At 33.6% G+C, this 13,039-nt stretch overlaps 1 protein-coding gene across 1 annotated transcript in view; it reads left to right on the top strand.

Annotated features, from left to right (window-relative positions):
• Positions 1-11,871: 11,871 nt before the first annotated feature.
• The window catches only part of LOC133180644 (uncharacterized), a 57,991-nt gene continuing 56,823 nt past the window's right edge, over positions 11,872-13,039 (top strand). The window contains exons 1-3 of the mRNA XM_061315115.1: positions 11,872-11,972; positions 12,109-12,222; positions 12,724-12,846. Coding sequence (XP_061171099.1) covers positions 11,885-11,972; positions 12,109-12,222; positions 12,724-12,846 — 325 coding nt within the window. The 5' untranslated portion in view covers positions 11,872-11,884. The remainder of the gene's footprint in view (positions 11,973-12,108; positions 12,223-12,723; positions 12,847-13,039) is intronic.

The raw sequence follows: 13,039 nt of genomic DNA, 5'->3' as shown, positions 1-13,039 counted from the left end.
TCTCTCCTCTGTACTCAGTGACGTGGGAATGTATTGGAGTACTCGCACCCCCATCACTGGTTAATAGGCCATCAACGGGCACCTTGTATCCTGTTACCCAGTTATCTTACAAACTTGTCATTGATAATAATATTTGTAATTTTTATTCTGCGTAGTTTTCATTCTTAAAAAATATTCGATTATTGATTATCTAATCTAAATGATGTGCACTTGTTGGTTTCTTTCATTTTAGATAACAAAGGTCAGACAGAACCATAACATTTATTTATCCACACACTTTTAAAAAGTTACAAATTTTTTAAAATATTCAAATACAAACATTGGATGACTTTTTTTCTACTAATTTTCAAAATAATTTCAAAAATCATTCTGATTTGAAATTTTGACTTAAATCTGTTCTCAATTTAAAGTCTTGAGTCATGGAATTGAAATTCGAGGACGACAAATATACATGTGCACATTTCGGCAAAGCTCGCAAAACCAGATTCATTTAACCCTTGACATTTTAATGAATAAGAAAGTTTTTTTTGTTTAATTGCTTACATCATAGGCGACACAGGGTCGGTTAAAAACGTCTGGCCCTAATGAGATCAAAGAAGTATAGATAAGGCCACTGAAATAAAATTTCCTGTTTATTACCTCCGCTAGCGAACCCTCCTCCCACAATATTACATGTTATGAAAATATGTGTTGTGAAATAGATTTCTTTTATCTTAAACATTTAATATATTTCATTATGAACTTAAGAGCACAATTGCCCAAGCTGTAATAAGATAATTAATCTAAGCACGGCCTATATATATACATGTATATATAAATAATTCATCTGGGCATCTGTTATGTATTTCATATAACCTTGACCTTTAATCACTGCATTCAAAAGGGTCATCTAAGTATCTGTAAAAGTTTTGGCTTAAGATCAGACATAAAATTTGCCCAGTTTAAAGCATTGTTGTTTTCCTTGACCTATAGGTGCCTGCTAGCATAGTTAAAGATAGCACATGATACATCTGATGCACAAAATTGATGCTATAAGCAATTCTTCCGCATAGCATAACATTCGAATAATTTTGCAAGGTTTCAAGTTGAAAAGCAATGCATCTGAATTCTTCATCTTTTAAAGCTTACTTGTACCAATATTCCCAATCTTAACTAGTAAATATTAATATTTTTATCATACTATACGAGTATATGTATACACATAACATTAGCAGAAAATTTTAATTTACCAAATAAGACACATGGATGTATTAAAAAGGAGGTTAGGAATTTGGATAAACCATTTTTTTGTTATCAGATTAAAAAATTGCAAGTTTCTCTCGCATTATTGAGCATGCACAAGTCGACTTTCCCCCACAACATTCTGTTTTATGCCGCTAAATTATATATTTTCTGCGTGGACCTCAGTGTCAACACAAAAAGTAGTGAACGTCTTTTATTGAAATTTTTACAAACAGCAAAGAATTAAGAATCGATTAGAGTTTTTATTCGTTGATATTCAAATCCTAATATTTTTTTCCTCCCCACCAATTTTGTTAACAAATGTCCCAGAAAGTTACCAATGATGTCCTATGAAATGGTATGCTTTAATAGAGAAAAGGAAGTCTGATGTCATTTGTGAGAGTACGTTTAGATATTAGTTTGCATTTTTTTCAAATATTGATCTATATATTGCGATAGGCTAGATCCCACCATAACACCAAAAAAGAAAGACGACTCTTATAAATATAATAACTCTAGAATCACAGTATAATTTTCAATAATCTTGGAAAGAGAAGTAAAAAGATTTCTGTATCTAAGTATTTGAGAATTAAGCACATATACTTCCAACCAAATGCTACTTGTCTGCAGTAAAAAAAAAAAAAAAACAAAAAACAAAATTCACAGAATGCCCTCCTCTCCGTCGATTGTGGCAGAACCCAGGTTTAATTATCAATATCCTATATCCTGTGTTCAGTTTAATTACAGTAATAAAGATTCTACCAACATAACAAACTAGTAGTAGAAAAACATAAAATGCAATATTCTTGTCACTATGCCCTCCAAACACCCAATGAAGCGATAAACTCTGTCATTGCAGATCATAACTTATGCCATGAAGCTAAATTGGTCTGCTATGTTACTAAATATAGACCCTTCTCGCCCTGAAGACACCTTCAATTTCTTTTTTGGTAAAAGAGCAGACGATCTAGTTTTGGGGATCTTGGAGAGGCGGGAATGTGAACGAATTGTCTGGGTAGATCGGGTACGTTTGTTATCTCGGTCTCTTGAGACAAGGAAATTAATGGTAAGATATGGAGGTTAAAATGTAACAGTCATGTACGGATAGAATGGCATCTAGAACACCTTGTGTGAAGGGTATCACTAAAGGGCATCAATAGCTTTATTCGATCATATACATAGGATCTCCACCAAATACACATTGTACCCAGCTGAAAGAACATGCTTTTTTATCCTTTACTAAACTACCTACTATTAATCAAAGTACTGAAAGTACTGGGAAGCGCTAAGCAATGTTTGAAATTCATCAGAATTATTTTGAATTTAAACTGCCTGTTGTATTGGAAGAAGTATTATGTTGACAGTGCGACCGCGCTGGGGCGAGCACAGTTCTTCGATACGTACATATTCACTTTAAAATAAACCGCCTTTTCAAACCGCAAGGGGAAACATTTGAAGGTTCGAGATTCTCCGTTTCTTTAAAAAAAAAAAACAATATATAAAAATTAAATAACAGATGTTTAGTCCAAACAGTAAGGTATTTCTCAAACCTAATAAAAAAAAAAAGAAAGAAACGAAAAAAAAAAAAAGAAAATGTAAAAATATTTTCGTTCTCCATCGCCTTATAGGAGACTATAAGAGGTAGCTTTGCTTTGTTTGTTTGTTTGTTTGTATGTTGTTTAACGTCCCTCTCGAGAATTTTTCACTCATATGGAGACGCCACCACTTGCCAGTGGAGAGCTGCAAATTTTGTCCTATACTCGGCTCTTTCGGCCATTGAGCAGTGAGGGATCTTTTTCGTGCCAGCACCTACTGCGACACGGGACCTCGGTTTATAAGGTCTCATCCGAAGAACCGGGCTCCACGTCCCACAGTGGGATTCGAACCCACGACGTAAGGATCAACTCCTTACTCCGCGACTCTAGAGCAGACGCTCTAACCACTGCCCCACGCGGGCGACGAGGTAGGTTTGCGTATAAATCGCAATTCATTGGAGGGGGGGGGGTTGACTATATATGTAGCTATACATTTGCTGGAAAATGTATATTTTTAAATAATTTTGAACACTTGAAAATGTCGCTGATATTCCTCTCATTAATGTGCAATACTGATAGCTAAAATGTTCTGGTGATAATTTTTAATAATTCATTACGTGTTTACGAGTGTTTCAAATTGAAGATTGGCTGTTTGTGATTGTGAATTAATTTTAGAAAGTGCTCCTAAAAATAAAAATGTTAATTTTTATTGCGTCGATAAAATATTTCCTTATTGATAACATATTTATTAAAGTTATGAATTAAAGATCTCAAAAATATCGAATACTAGTATTCTCACTTAATTGTTTTAGTATACCTCTTTTTTTCATATTCATGAGCGATTTTTAAACTTACGAATCTATAGAAAGGATTTTGCAAGAAATACATTAATGGAGTGTGTAAGATATTTACACAATTGCTACGAGCGTCCGGTATTTATTAGTGATAAATAAGACTTAGACTATATATTTCATTTTGTTTTGAATATGCTACAGCTGTGCATTATACATTTTTAACACTTCATTCATCGCGCTGTGCAGCATATCGGCATCGTCATGTGAAAAAAATCTATTCAATGAGCACCCGTAGAGTTTACGTCATTTTGTCAGAGATGATTGGTAAATATACATTTTGATTATAAGGATATTATATTTGTCTTCTTCGTTTGATGATAACACATTCAGAGCTATCCTTTACATCTGATTTTCATATACATGTACATGATTTATGTATTTGCATCAAAAATAAGTCTTTTCTGTTGATCTACAATATATGTATCTGATTTGTAAATTTTACTTTTTTAGAATAAAAAAATTATTCTTTTCTTCTTCGGAATAAAAATATGTCATTAAAACCCCAAAAGTAATTTAATTTTGGACTCTTGTTGAAATACTTAAAATGCTTCAGTATTTTTTTTTTTACGGATATTTGATACTTTACACCAATCTTTACTTGTTTATGTATGAGATTAACTACCGCGCAAAACATGTTGAGAGGGAAAAATATCCACAGCACTGGTGTTTTAGATAAAAAGGAATACTAGTACTGAAAATGATTGACCCGTAATTTTCTGCTATTTCCATGATAAATAATTCAACAGCCCAAGAAAAAAAAGACATTATATTAATCTCAAGTATGAATAAATCTTTATGAAGGTATGCAACATTGTTTTATTCTGTTTATATGTAGTCCTCATTAAGTCGCTTAGCAGTCAATTCGGCAACACACGCACATCTTTACCTAAACTATTTCTTTCTAGGTTCCTAACACAAGTATGCTTAACATTTCATCAGCGCTATTCCTGTCCATTGCAAAGAATGTTTAATTAAGGTTTTTGCATTTTCCGCCAGATCTTGCGCACTGCACACACACAATTTTAAAGCACAATATTTGTCATCAATATTTCCGAGAAATTAGTTTTCCTATCTAACTGGATTCGTTGAAAACACAACCACCACGTTCCCTACATGTACGTACAGCCGCAAACTGCCTTTCTTTGCGAATTATTTACATCATATTTTTTACCCATATTACAAGTATAGAATACAACACAAGTAAAAACAGTTCATGAATGCATTCCAGTCTGTTACTAATTGATACCGAGATGAGAAAATCAACTTCATTGATAGCTCTCTGCATGGTGCAAGGGTGATAATAGGAAGACTTGTTTTTAGTTATATTGTCTGAAATAAGGATCTAGAAGAAGAAATAGTAGTTAATATGGATATAAATTATATAGAACGTACATATGTAGCTACATTGTAAATCAATTTTATGCGAAATTTTCTACTAAATAACTTAATTCCAGTTTGAGTTTTAAATACTTATTAAAATCCCATTTGAGTTTTAAAAATATGTACTTATTCAATCTTTACATTATATGTACATGACATATAATTAACCGTTTTTAGGTATTTGCGCCATAGATGCAGCAGTTGTTAGCTACATGGTACACAAGATTTTAAATGAACTACAATGTATGGAGATAAGAACCGCCCCTGTCTACTAACAGTGGATTTTCGTACAATGTACATGCATACTCTTTACCTTACTAATTGACTCCTATTATTAGAACTGCACGTAACGCATTATTACACTAAAATAGCCGAAAGAGCGTCGGGGATTTCCAGTTGCATATTTTTAGAAAACCCAGTGGAGTTATCCAACTTGCTTAGTGGCGCTGGATCGCGAACGGAAGTAGATTTAAGATGACAGAAAGCGCTTTGCGCTGCGCTTAGCGCTTAAAAAGAAGTTGAAATTGGAATACATGTATTCAGTTGTGTACGTACAAAAAAGTAACCACTTTAACGTTGACTTTGTTGAGCTTACCTTGATTCAATACCGACACTAATGTATACTAATCATAGTTAACTACATGACCCCCCCCCCCCCCAAAAAAAAGAGTGTCATTTTAAAGTTGTATAACTTGAAGTTTAAATCAATGCTAAAGTTCTATATAGAGAAGACTATCATCTACTTCAGGGGTATCTTTCAAAACATAAAGATAACACATTGATCGGTTCACCTGCAGGTGAACCAATCATTAAAAGTAATTCTTCAATAGTGTAATGCAGTGCATATAAAATTATTAATGTATTCTGCAACAACGTTAACTATATTTCACTGCAAATGTTATGAGGAGCAGGGCTATCGGTAATTCTACTTTTTAATAAGAAACAGAAAGAAAACAAAAAGAAAACAAAACTTTGTCTTGCACCAAAATATTACTGCCGATATAACTGCACATCCATTTGTGTAAATAATGGCCTAACAATTAGTATGAAAAACGTCAGTCAGTATATGACTAAATGATAGATTGTATTTGCTGTCAAGGTCAATGTATCGACATTAGAACTTACGAAATAATGACTTTAAACGGGACTGTAGATATCCTTGTTTCATCAACTTGTTTGTCAATAACTTACCTCGTTTTAGAAATTGTTCACACTTAGAACATGCTCTTACGTATTGAATCAACGGAGAGATATACACCCAAATGCAGGTGATAAGGGTATATTGCTGCACAAGGAAGTTGACGATTGAAAAGTGAAAGTCATCACAAAGCTTTGTTGTTAGATTGCTATTACGTCTTTTTCTAGTAAAATATCCAAATATGAAACAGATGTGTCAGACTCTGTGGTATCTTTTAATTCAAGCTCACTGAGATATATCGTGCCCACATATGAATGGGAATAACTATAATTGTTTATTGATATATCTGAATGTCGAGTTGAAGACCACAGCAAGATTTTTTTCTCATGTATAAGATTTTGAATAAATTCTGCTTCATATGAATACAAAAATAGGTCTGCGAACAACGGAGCGCAATTGATTCATGTACCCATAGGAATTTTAACAGATTGTTGGAAGTCCTTGTCTACAAAAACCACATAGATATTGTCAATCAGAAACTCACGCATGTTTTTAATATCAATTTCAGGGTACTTGTGTGTACAATCAGAATGTTTTTAACAAAATAATTTTGCAAATGACCAATGACAAGGTAAGTAAATTTAAGAGTTCCATTATCATTGAAAAAGCAGCTGTCAATGATGTCAAAAAGCCTGGACTTTAATTTATCGTGGGAATGGCTGTGTATAAGTCGTAAGTTTTTGTGTTATTGATTTTTGGTAAAATTTTGTGATATCAATTTTTCCAAAAGTTTCTTGGAGTTTTTATGCATCCACATCTGATTTGCACCACTTCTCGTATATATTGTTGCACAATTCTCCTGAAGTTTCTCCTTCACTGTTGTTTATTATTAATAGTTTAGTGAGGATCGAGTAAAGAAAGAGGCTTGGTAGAACACATATTAACTCGAGATTTCCATGATTGGTCTAATGCCCTGTAGTCATCCACGTAATTGTTACTACGCTCAGATTCACTTCTATGAAATGGCCAAACTTATAGTTTTTCATTGTTTACCTTTCGCGTCCGCCATTTGCTTGACGGGGGGGGGGGGGGGGGGTGTTTTTGTGTCAGAGTGACACATCGTTTGAAACTGTCTTGCACCTGTGAAATCTTTCATTATTTATCAACAACAGATTTACTAAATGACCCTTCTTTACGTTTAGCAATGGGTACATCTTTGAATCTGTCTTTCACCCGTTGGATCCTTGAATAATTATCAACAACACCAGTCTTTTGTTTGTTTAGAAATGAGGAAATTGTTTTGAATGTTTGGAAATGGGGTCATTTACCATCCTTCTTAAGATTAATGTTCTGTTGTGGAAATATACCCGGTCATTAAGTACTGTCTATAGATAAGTGACAATCGGTTGTTGTCAATAAGAGATAAAAGAGACAAAATAATATTGTTCTGTTTGAAGTTTTAAAGCAGTTGTTTACAAAACCCGCATCATCCAAGTGCTACATACTTATTATCAGTCATGAATGTAAAAACTTGAGAAAACCTCAAGTAATTAAACTATGTAAGACATTTCAACGAAGTGTTCGACCTCGTTATTAAGTATTTATGTAAGGTATATAAATTTAACATTTTTATATCATTTTATTTTCAGGGAAAACTAATTTAAAAAATGATAAAAGTCTATGAAGAGGGAATCTACTCTCGAGAAATGAAATATTAAATGTAAATCATATAATAATAGTTTCATTTTCCTATTAACAAGCTTATTAATGGCACTACAAATTAACATATATTCAAATATTTGTACCTACCTTCAAATATTTGAACCTATCTTCAAATTAAGTTAATTTTAATTATCTCTAAATTAATTAAAGATATGTTTAATTTAGTTACACTTTTCTTTAATTCATATAAAGGTAGGTACAATGGATTTTAAAGATATATGAGCTGCAACTTTGATGTCGGATATTTTAATTAACTATTTTAATAACAGAAAAAAGAACGTTTATAAACTTCTATTGTTCTTATTTGCGATGGAACAACTATTCAACTGTTTCCTTTGTTTTTCTGTTGTACAGTTGATTCCTAGGTTTACTGTTGAAGTTATTCCTGGTGTTTGCTGTTGTACAGTTGTTACTAAATAAATGTTATATGTCGTACAATTGTTTCTGATTATACCCACAGTTTCTAAAGAAAGTTCGGGTATATTTTTCTTACCCTTGTCTCTCCGTCCGTCTGTCTGTCACTCTTTTTTCTTAATCTAACTACGCCTACATTTTAAACAGAATTCAATTAATCTTTTGGAATATGACAGGTGGTGTTCTGTAGATGTTCAATAAGGTTTTGGAATTTTCAATTTTACCCTGGGGGCAAATCGGGAGTCAAGAAATGACGTTTTTTTTTCTACAAAAGCCTGGTTCCTAGAACTCCTCTCACATTTTATGCAGGAGCTTCATCATCTTTTGGAAGATGATTGATGGTGTGCTGTAGATGTGCAATAAGTTACGGAATTTTCATTTTCACCTTGGAGGTCAAATGGGGGTCGAAAATGATGTTTTTCTAGCAACCCCTGGTTCCAAGAACTCCTCTTATATTTTATGCAGTAGCTTAATCGTCTTTTGGAGGATCATTGGTGGTGTCCTGTAGATGTGCAATAAGACTTTGAAATTTTCGTTTCAAACCTGGGAGTCAAATGGAGGTAAAAAAAGACCCTGGTTCCCTAAAATTTTAATTTTTGCTGTTGTACAGTTGTTTCTAGTATTAACATTAGTACAGTTGTTTATGATGTTAAATGTTATATAGTTGTGTATTGTGTTGTGTTGGTATTGCGCAGTTCTCTTTCTCTAAGCAATTATTTATGGTGTTTGTTAGTGTGCTGTTGTTTATAATACTTCCGTACGTTGTGAGTTTTGTATAACGTTTGTTATAATTATATAAATATTTAATACACGCGGGTTATCCCAGAAAACACAAACATTTAGGATATCTCTTGTTTTACTAATAATTTAAAATTGAAAATATACATGCAACTTAATCAACAATTTACAAATTCAAAGTAGGATGTTCAACAAAGTATATCTATATATAACATTTTTCTCTCACTTTAAAGAGCCATACATGATAACTGTCGGTGCAACACCGACGATTTCAAGACAATGGCTGTGGCGATTGTGATGCCGAGGAATTATAATGAAATAATAAAATTTCTTGAAGCAAAAATTTAACAAAAACTTAATCCATAATATCCATTTCATTCTCCTTGAGGACAAGATCGAGTCATTTCCCGCTTAAAACGATACTGAATGATAATTTGGTGCGCCGCATTAGCACCCGATGTCTAATGTTTGGTAATTTCTACGGAAAACGTACAAACATCTAACAACTTGCAATTGCTATGTTTGATGTTAAACTAATAAATTTTCACGCATTGGATCCTCAGATCATAAAGATTTGATCGGTGTTCACGTTATATTTCCACATAATCTGGCAATGAACAAAACATCACCCCCAATGTTATTCTTAAATGGTAAAAAAATGCGTTGCACCGACCACATATATTTTACACCCTTAAAATACCGTTTCCATATGCATATGAGATTACAACCTCATAATATTATATCAAAATAAAAAAAATACCATTTCAAAACATTTCATATCATTGGTAAGGTACTCTACCAGATATAGAAACAGCTTCCATTTTTTTAGAACAACCCTTAAAGTGATAGTTCCTGTGCAGTTATATAAATTATTTGTTGTAAATTTTTATGGGGTTTTATGCGTTTATCTATTATGTTTCCTGTTGTAAAGGTATCTAGGGTTTTGCCTGTTGAACAGTAGTGTTTTTAGTAGTGCTGTTTTGCAGTCCCTTAAATGTAACCGTGAACGTAGGAGACATATACCTATTGTATACCATATAATTTTGTCCGCGGAACGTCTCGTAGATGGCTTCGACAATCTTGCTGAAACTTTCCACAAAAGCAGCATTTTCAGCAGCTGTAGTTATGCAATGAACACTTGTTTTTCTCAAAATGGCTACGCTGCCAAGGAAACGTACGAAAAGTGAAGAATTTTTGTCCGGAATTTTTTTCGCTGATTCTTAGAATAATCCTCATGAATCTTTACAGAAATGATAATCAGTAATTCTATTCGGGCAGTACATTTAAAATTAAATTGCCCATTGTTGCATTGGAAACAGAGGAAAAGTGAAAATTTTCTCAGTAACTGCGCAGGTGATCATTTTGAAACTTTAAAGGATTGTTCCTTGTATTGTGTCAAACTGATTTCTATAAAAATATGGAATTGGTCGTACACAGTTGCCATAGAAACGGAACAGAAAATTGACAGATGCCCTTATATCTTCTCAGAAGTGGCTTGGACAATCTAGAAGAAACCTTACAGAAATTATGGTTAGAAACTATAACTGGGCATCCGACATTCAAAATTGATATTTATTTTAGAAAATAAAGAGCTCCTCATATGAGTTTATATTCTGTTGCCATGCATTCTTCTGTTTTGTGTGTGGGATTAATTTATTTGACAATTACCAGATTAAATAACCTTTATATAAGTATCAGTGGTACTTATATGCTGATATTTCTGGTATCAGTGATTACTACAGATTCTGTTGTGTACTTTTAGTCCATTTCCAATATAGTCAGTTCAGTACGCTATCGCTTGCAATAGCAGACTTTTTAGTCTTGTTTTTATACAGTTGTTAAAGCTTACTATTTGACAATAGTAGTTTGTGTTTGCAATTGTTTTTTGCTTTGACCTTTTACCTTATTTTGTTGATGTTCAGTTGTACCCTTTTCTTGCTGTAGAATAATTGCATTATTTATTTGTAAATGAGTTGAGGACTCCACTAAGGGGATTACAAATCCATTGGACAATTTTGTAAAAAATAAAAAAAAAAGAATAATGGATAAAAACTATGTCAAACCAGGACATGTTATATTTCGATTAATACGTTTTGCCAGAAGAAAACATAGCATCATTTAGTCACATTCTTTCTCTCTACGTATGAAAAATGTCTAAAACGAGGTAAGTTACTGACAAACAAGTTGATGAAACAAGGATATCAGCAGTCTCGTTTAAAGTTTAGTCATTTCGTAAGTTCTATGGTCGATACAATGACCTTGTCGGCAAATACAATCTATCATTTAGTCAAATACTGAATGACATTTTTCATACTAATGGTTAAGCCATTATTTACACACTAATATTCGATGGATTTTTCCGTTAGTTCCCTATCATGACAAGGAGCACACGGCGGGTGTGACTTGTCGGCAGGGGATGCTCACTCCTCTATTGCACCTGATCCCCCCTCTGATGTTTTGGAGGTTCGCGTTTGCTCTGCTTTAAAAGTTGTATTATTTAATGGACTTTTGAGCTTGAATACTGTTCGTTATCTCCATATATTTCATTCTTAAATAATGAAGTGGTAAGTGGAGGGTACCAGATATCTTGTTTTTTGCATATCTAGTTCACCATCGCTGTTCCCATTAAAATCACAGTATGAAATGGCATAAGAAGATAAAGGCGATAAGGATTATGCCACTTTAGACCTAAAACGAGAGATACATATTTACCAATGCGTATAAGCCGTGCATTTATCTAAAATGCATGTCTATAACATGACTTTACAACTGCTAAGCGATACCCAAATTTAGAGACTCTATCATATCTATAAGAGGAACATTTGAAATACACATATTAACATCTTCCTCACCCAGTGTCAGGGTCTGGTCTACAAAGACAAATGGACGGAATTAATCGTCTACTTAGTTTTGCTTTCGTGCTTTTGTTAGTTGGTTTTGGTTTTGGGAAAGTGTTATCGACAACTGAAGGTAAAAATTCCAAGTATATATTTTTTTTTTCAAAAGTGTTTCACAAAGATACGATAGATTACAAGCTAGAGAATGTAGATAGATAGAGAAATAGATAGGTAGATAGATATTGATTTTTATAATTTTTAAATTACAGAATGTTCTGACGCACTTGGTCGTGACTGTTTCCAATACAAGGATGAAGACTGTGTTGGTGTGTATGAGACATGGGCAAGGGCTAACTGCAGTTTGAGATGTGGATACTGCCCGCGTACGTTGAATTTTAGCTCGCTATGGCTTTGGGGAGGAGGGGGGGGGGGTACATAAGCCATATTCTTAGCGTTGGTTCGACGTAGGCTTCATTGGTAAAAGTTTATGGAGCAAATTTATTTACCGGTGAAGGGCTTCATATTCAGACCTAGGTTCAGCACTCAGACCATTGGGTAGAGAGCGTTCTTTATTGCAACATAGCAAATAGTGATACAGAACCTCAGTTTTATAGCTCTCACTCGAAAAACCCCTGACTCACTTCTAATGCCGGGCGCTTGGCGAAGGAATTGTCACGAACGAGAATCGAACCCGGTCCTCTCGATAACGTAGCGAAACACCCTATCTCTAGGATAAAGTTACCTGTTACTCTTAGAGAAGTTACCCAACACAATTAACTACTGCAACCAGTGATTAATTTTGTGTGTTTATAGAGAAGATATTTTGCGTAGACACGATTAACTACTGCTCCGAGTTTTTATTATGGTGTGTTTTTTTTTTCTAGAGAAGTTACCCTGCGTAGACAACATTAACTACTGCAGTCGGTTCGCGGCAGATGCTTGTCAACAGGAGGTATATGGACAATACATGAGGGAAAACTGTAGAAAGACCTGCAACTTCTGTAGAGGTATCTATATTGCCAGAAAAAAATCAAAATTATGCACCAGTTTTTATTTCATTTTTATAATAATAGGTCAGTCTTATTCATTATACAAGGAATGATCTTGCATCCAGATTTGTACCTGGACTCTCAGATTGTTAGAAAACAATGTTATTTTCTGCTCCTGAATATTAATTTCCTGGGTTGATATATAAGCAAT

The sequence above is a fragment of the Saccostrea echinata genome, unplaced genomic scaffold (genome assembly GCF_033153115.1).
Source record: "Saccostrea echinata isolate AGI-Se365-2 ecotype Australia unplaced genomic scaffold, CSIRO_AGI_Sech_v1 ptg000007l, whole genome shotgun sequence".
Taxonomy (NCBI): Eukaryota; Metazoa; Mollusca; class Bivalvia; order Ostreida; family Ostreidae; genus Saccostrea; species Saccostrea echinata.
This window is presented reverse-complemented; position numbering and strand designations above follow the sequence as displayed.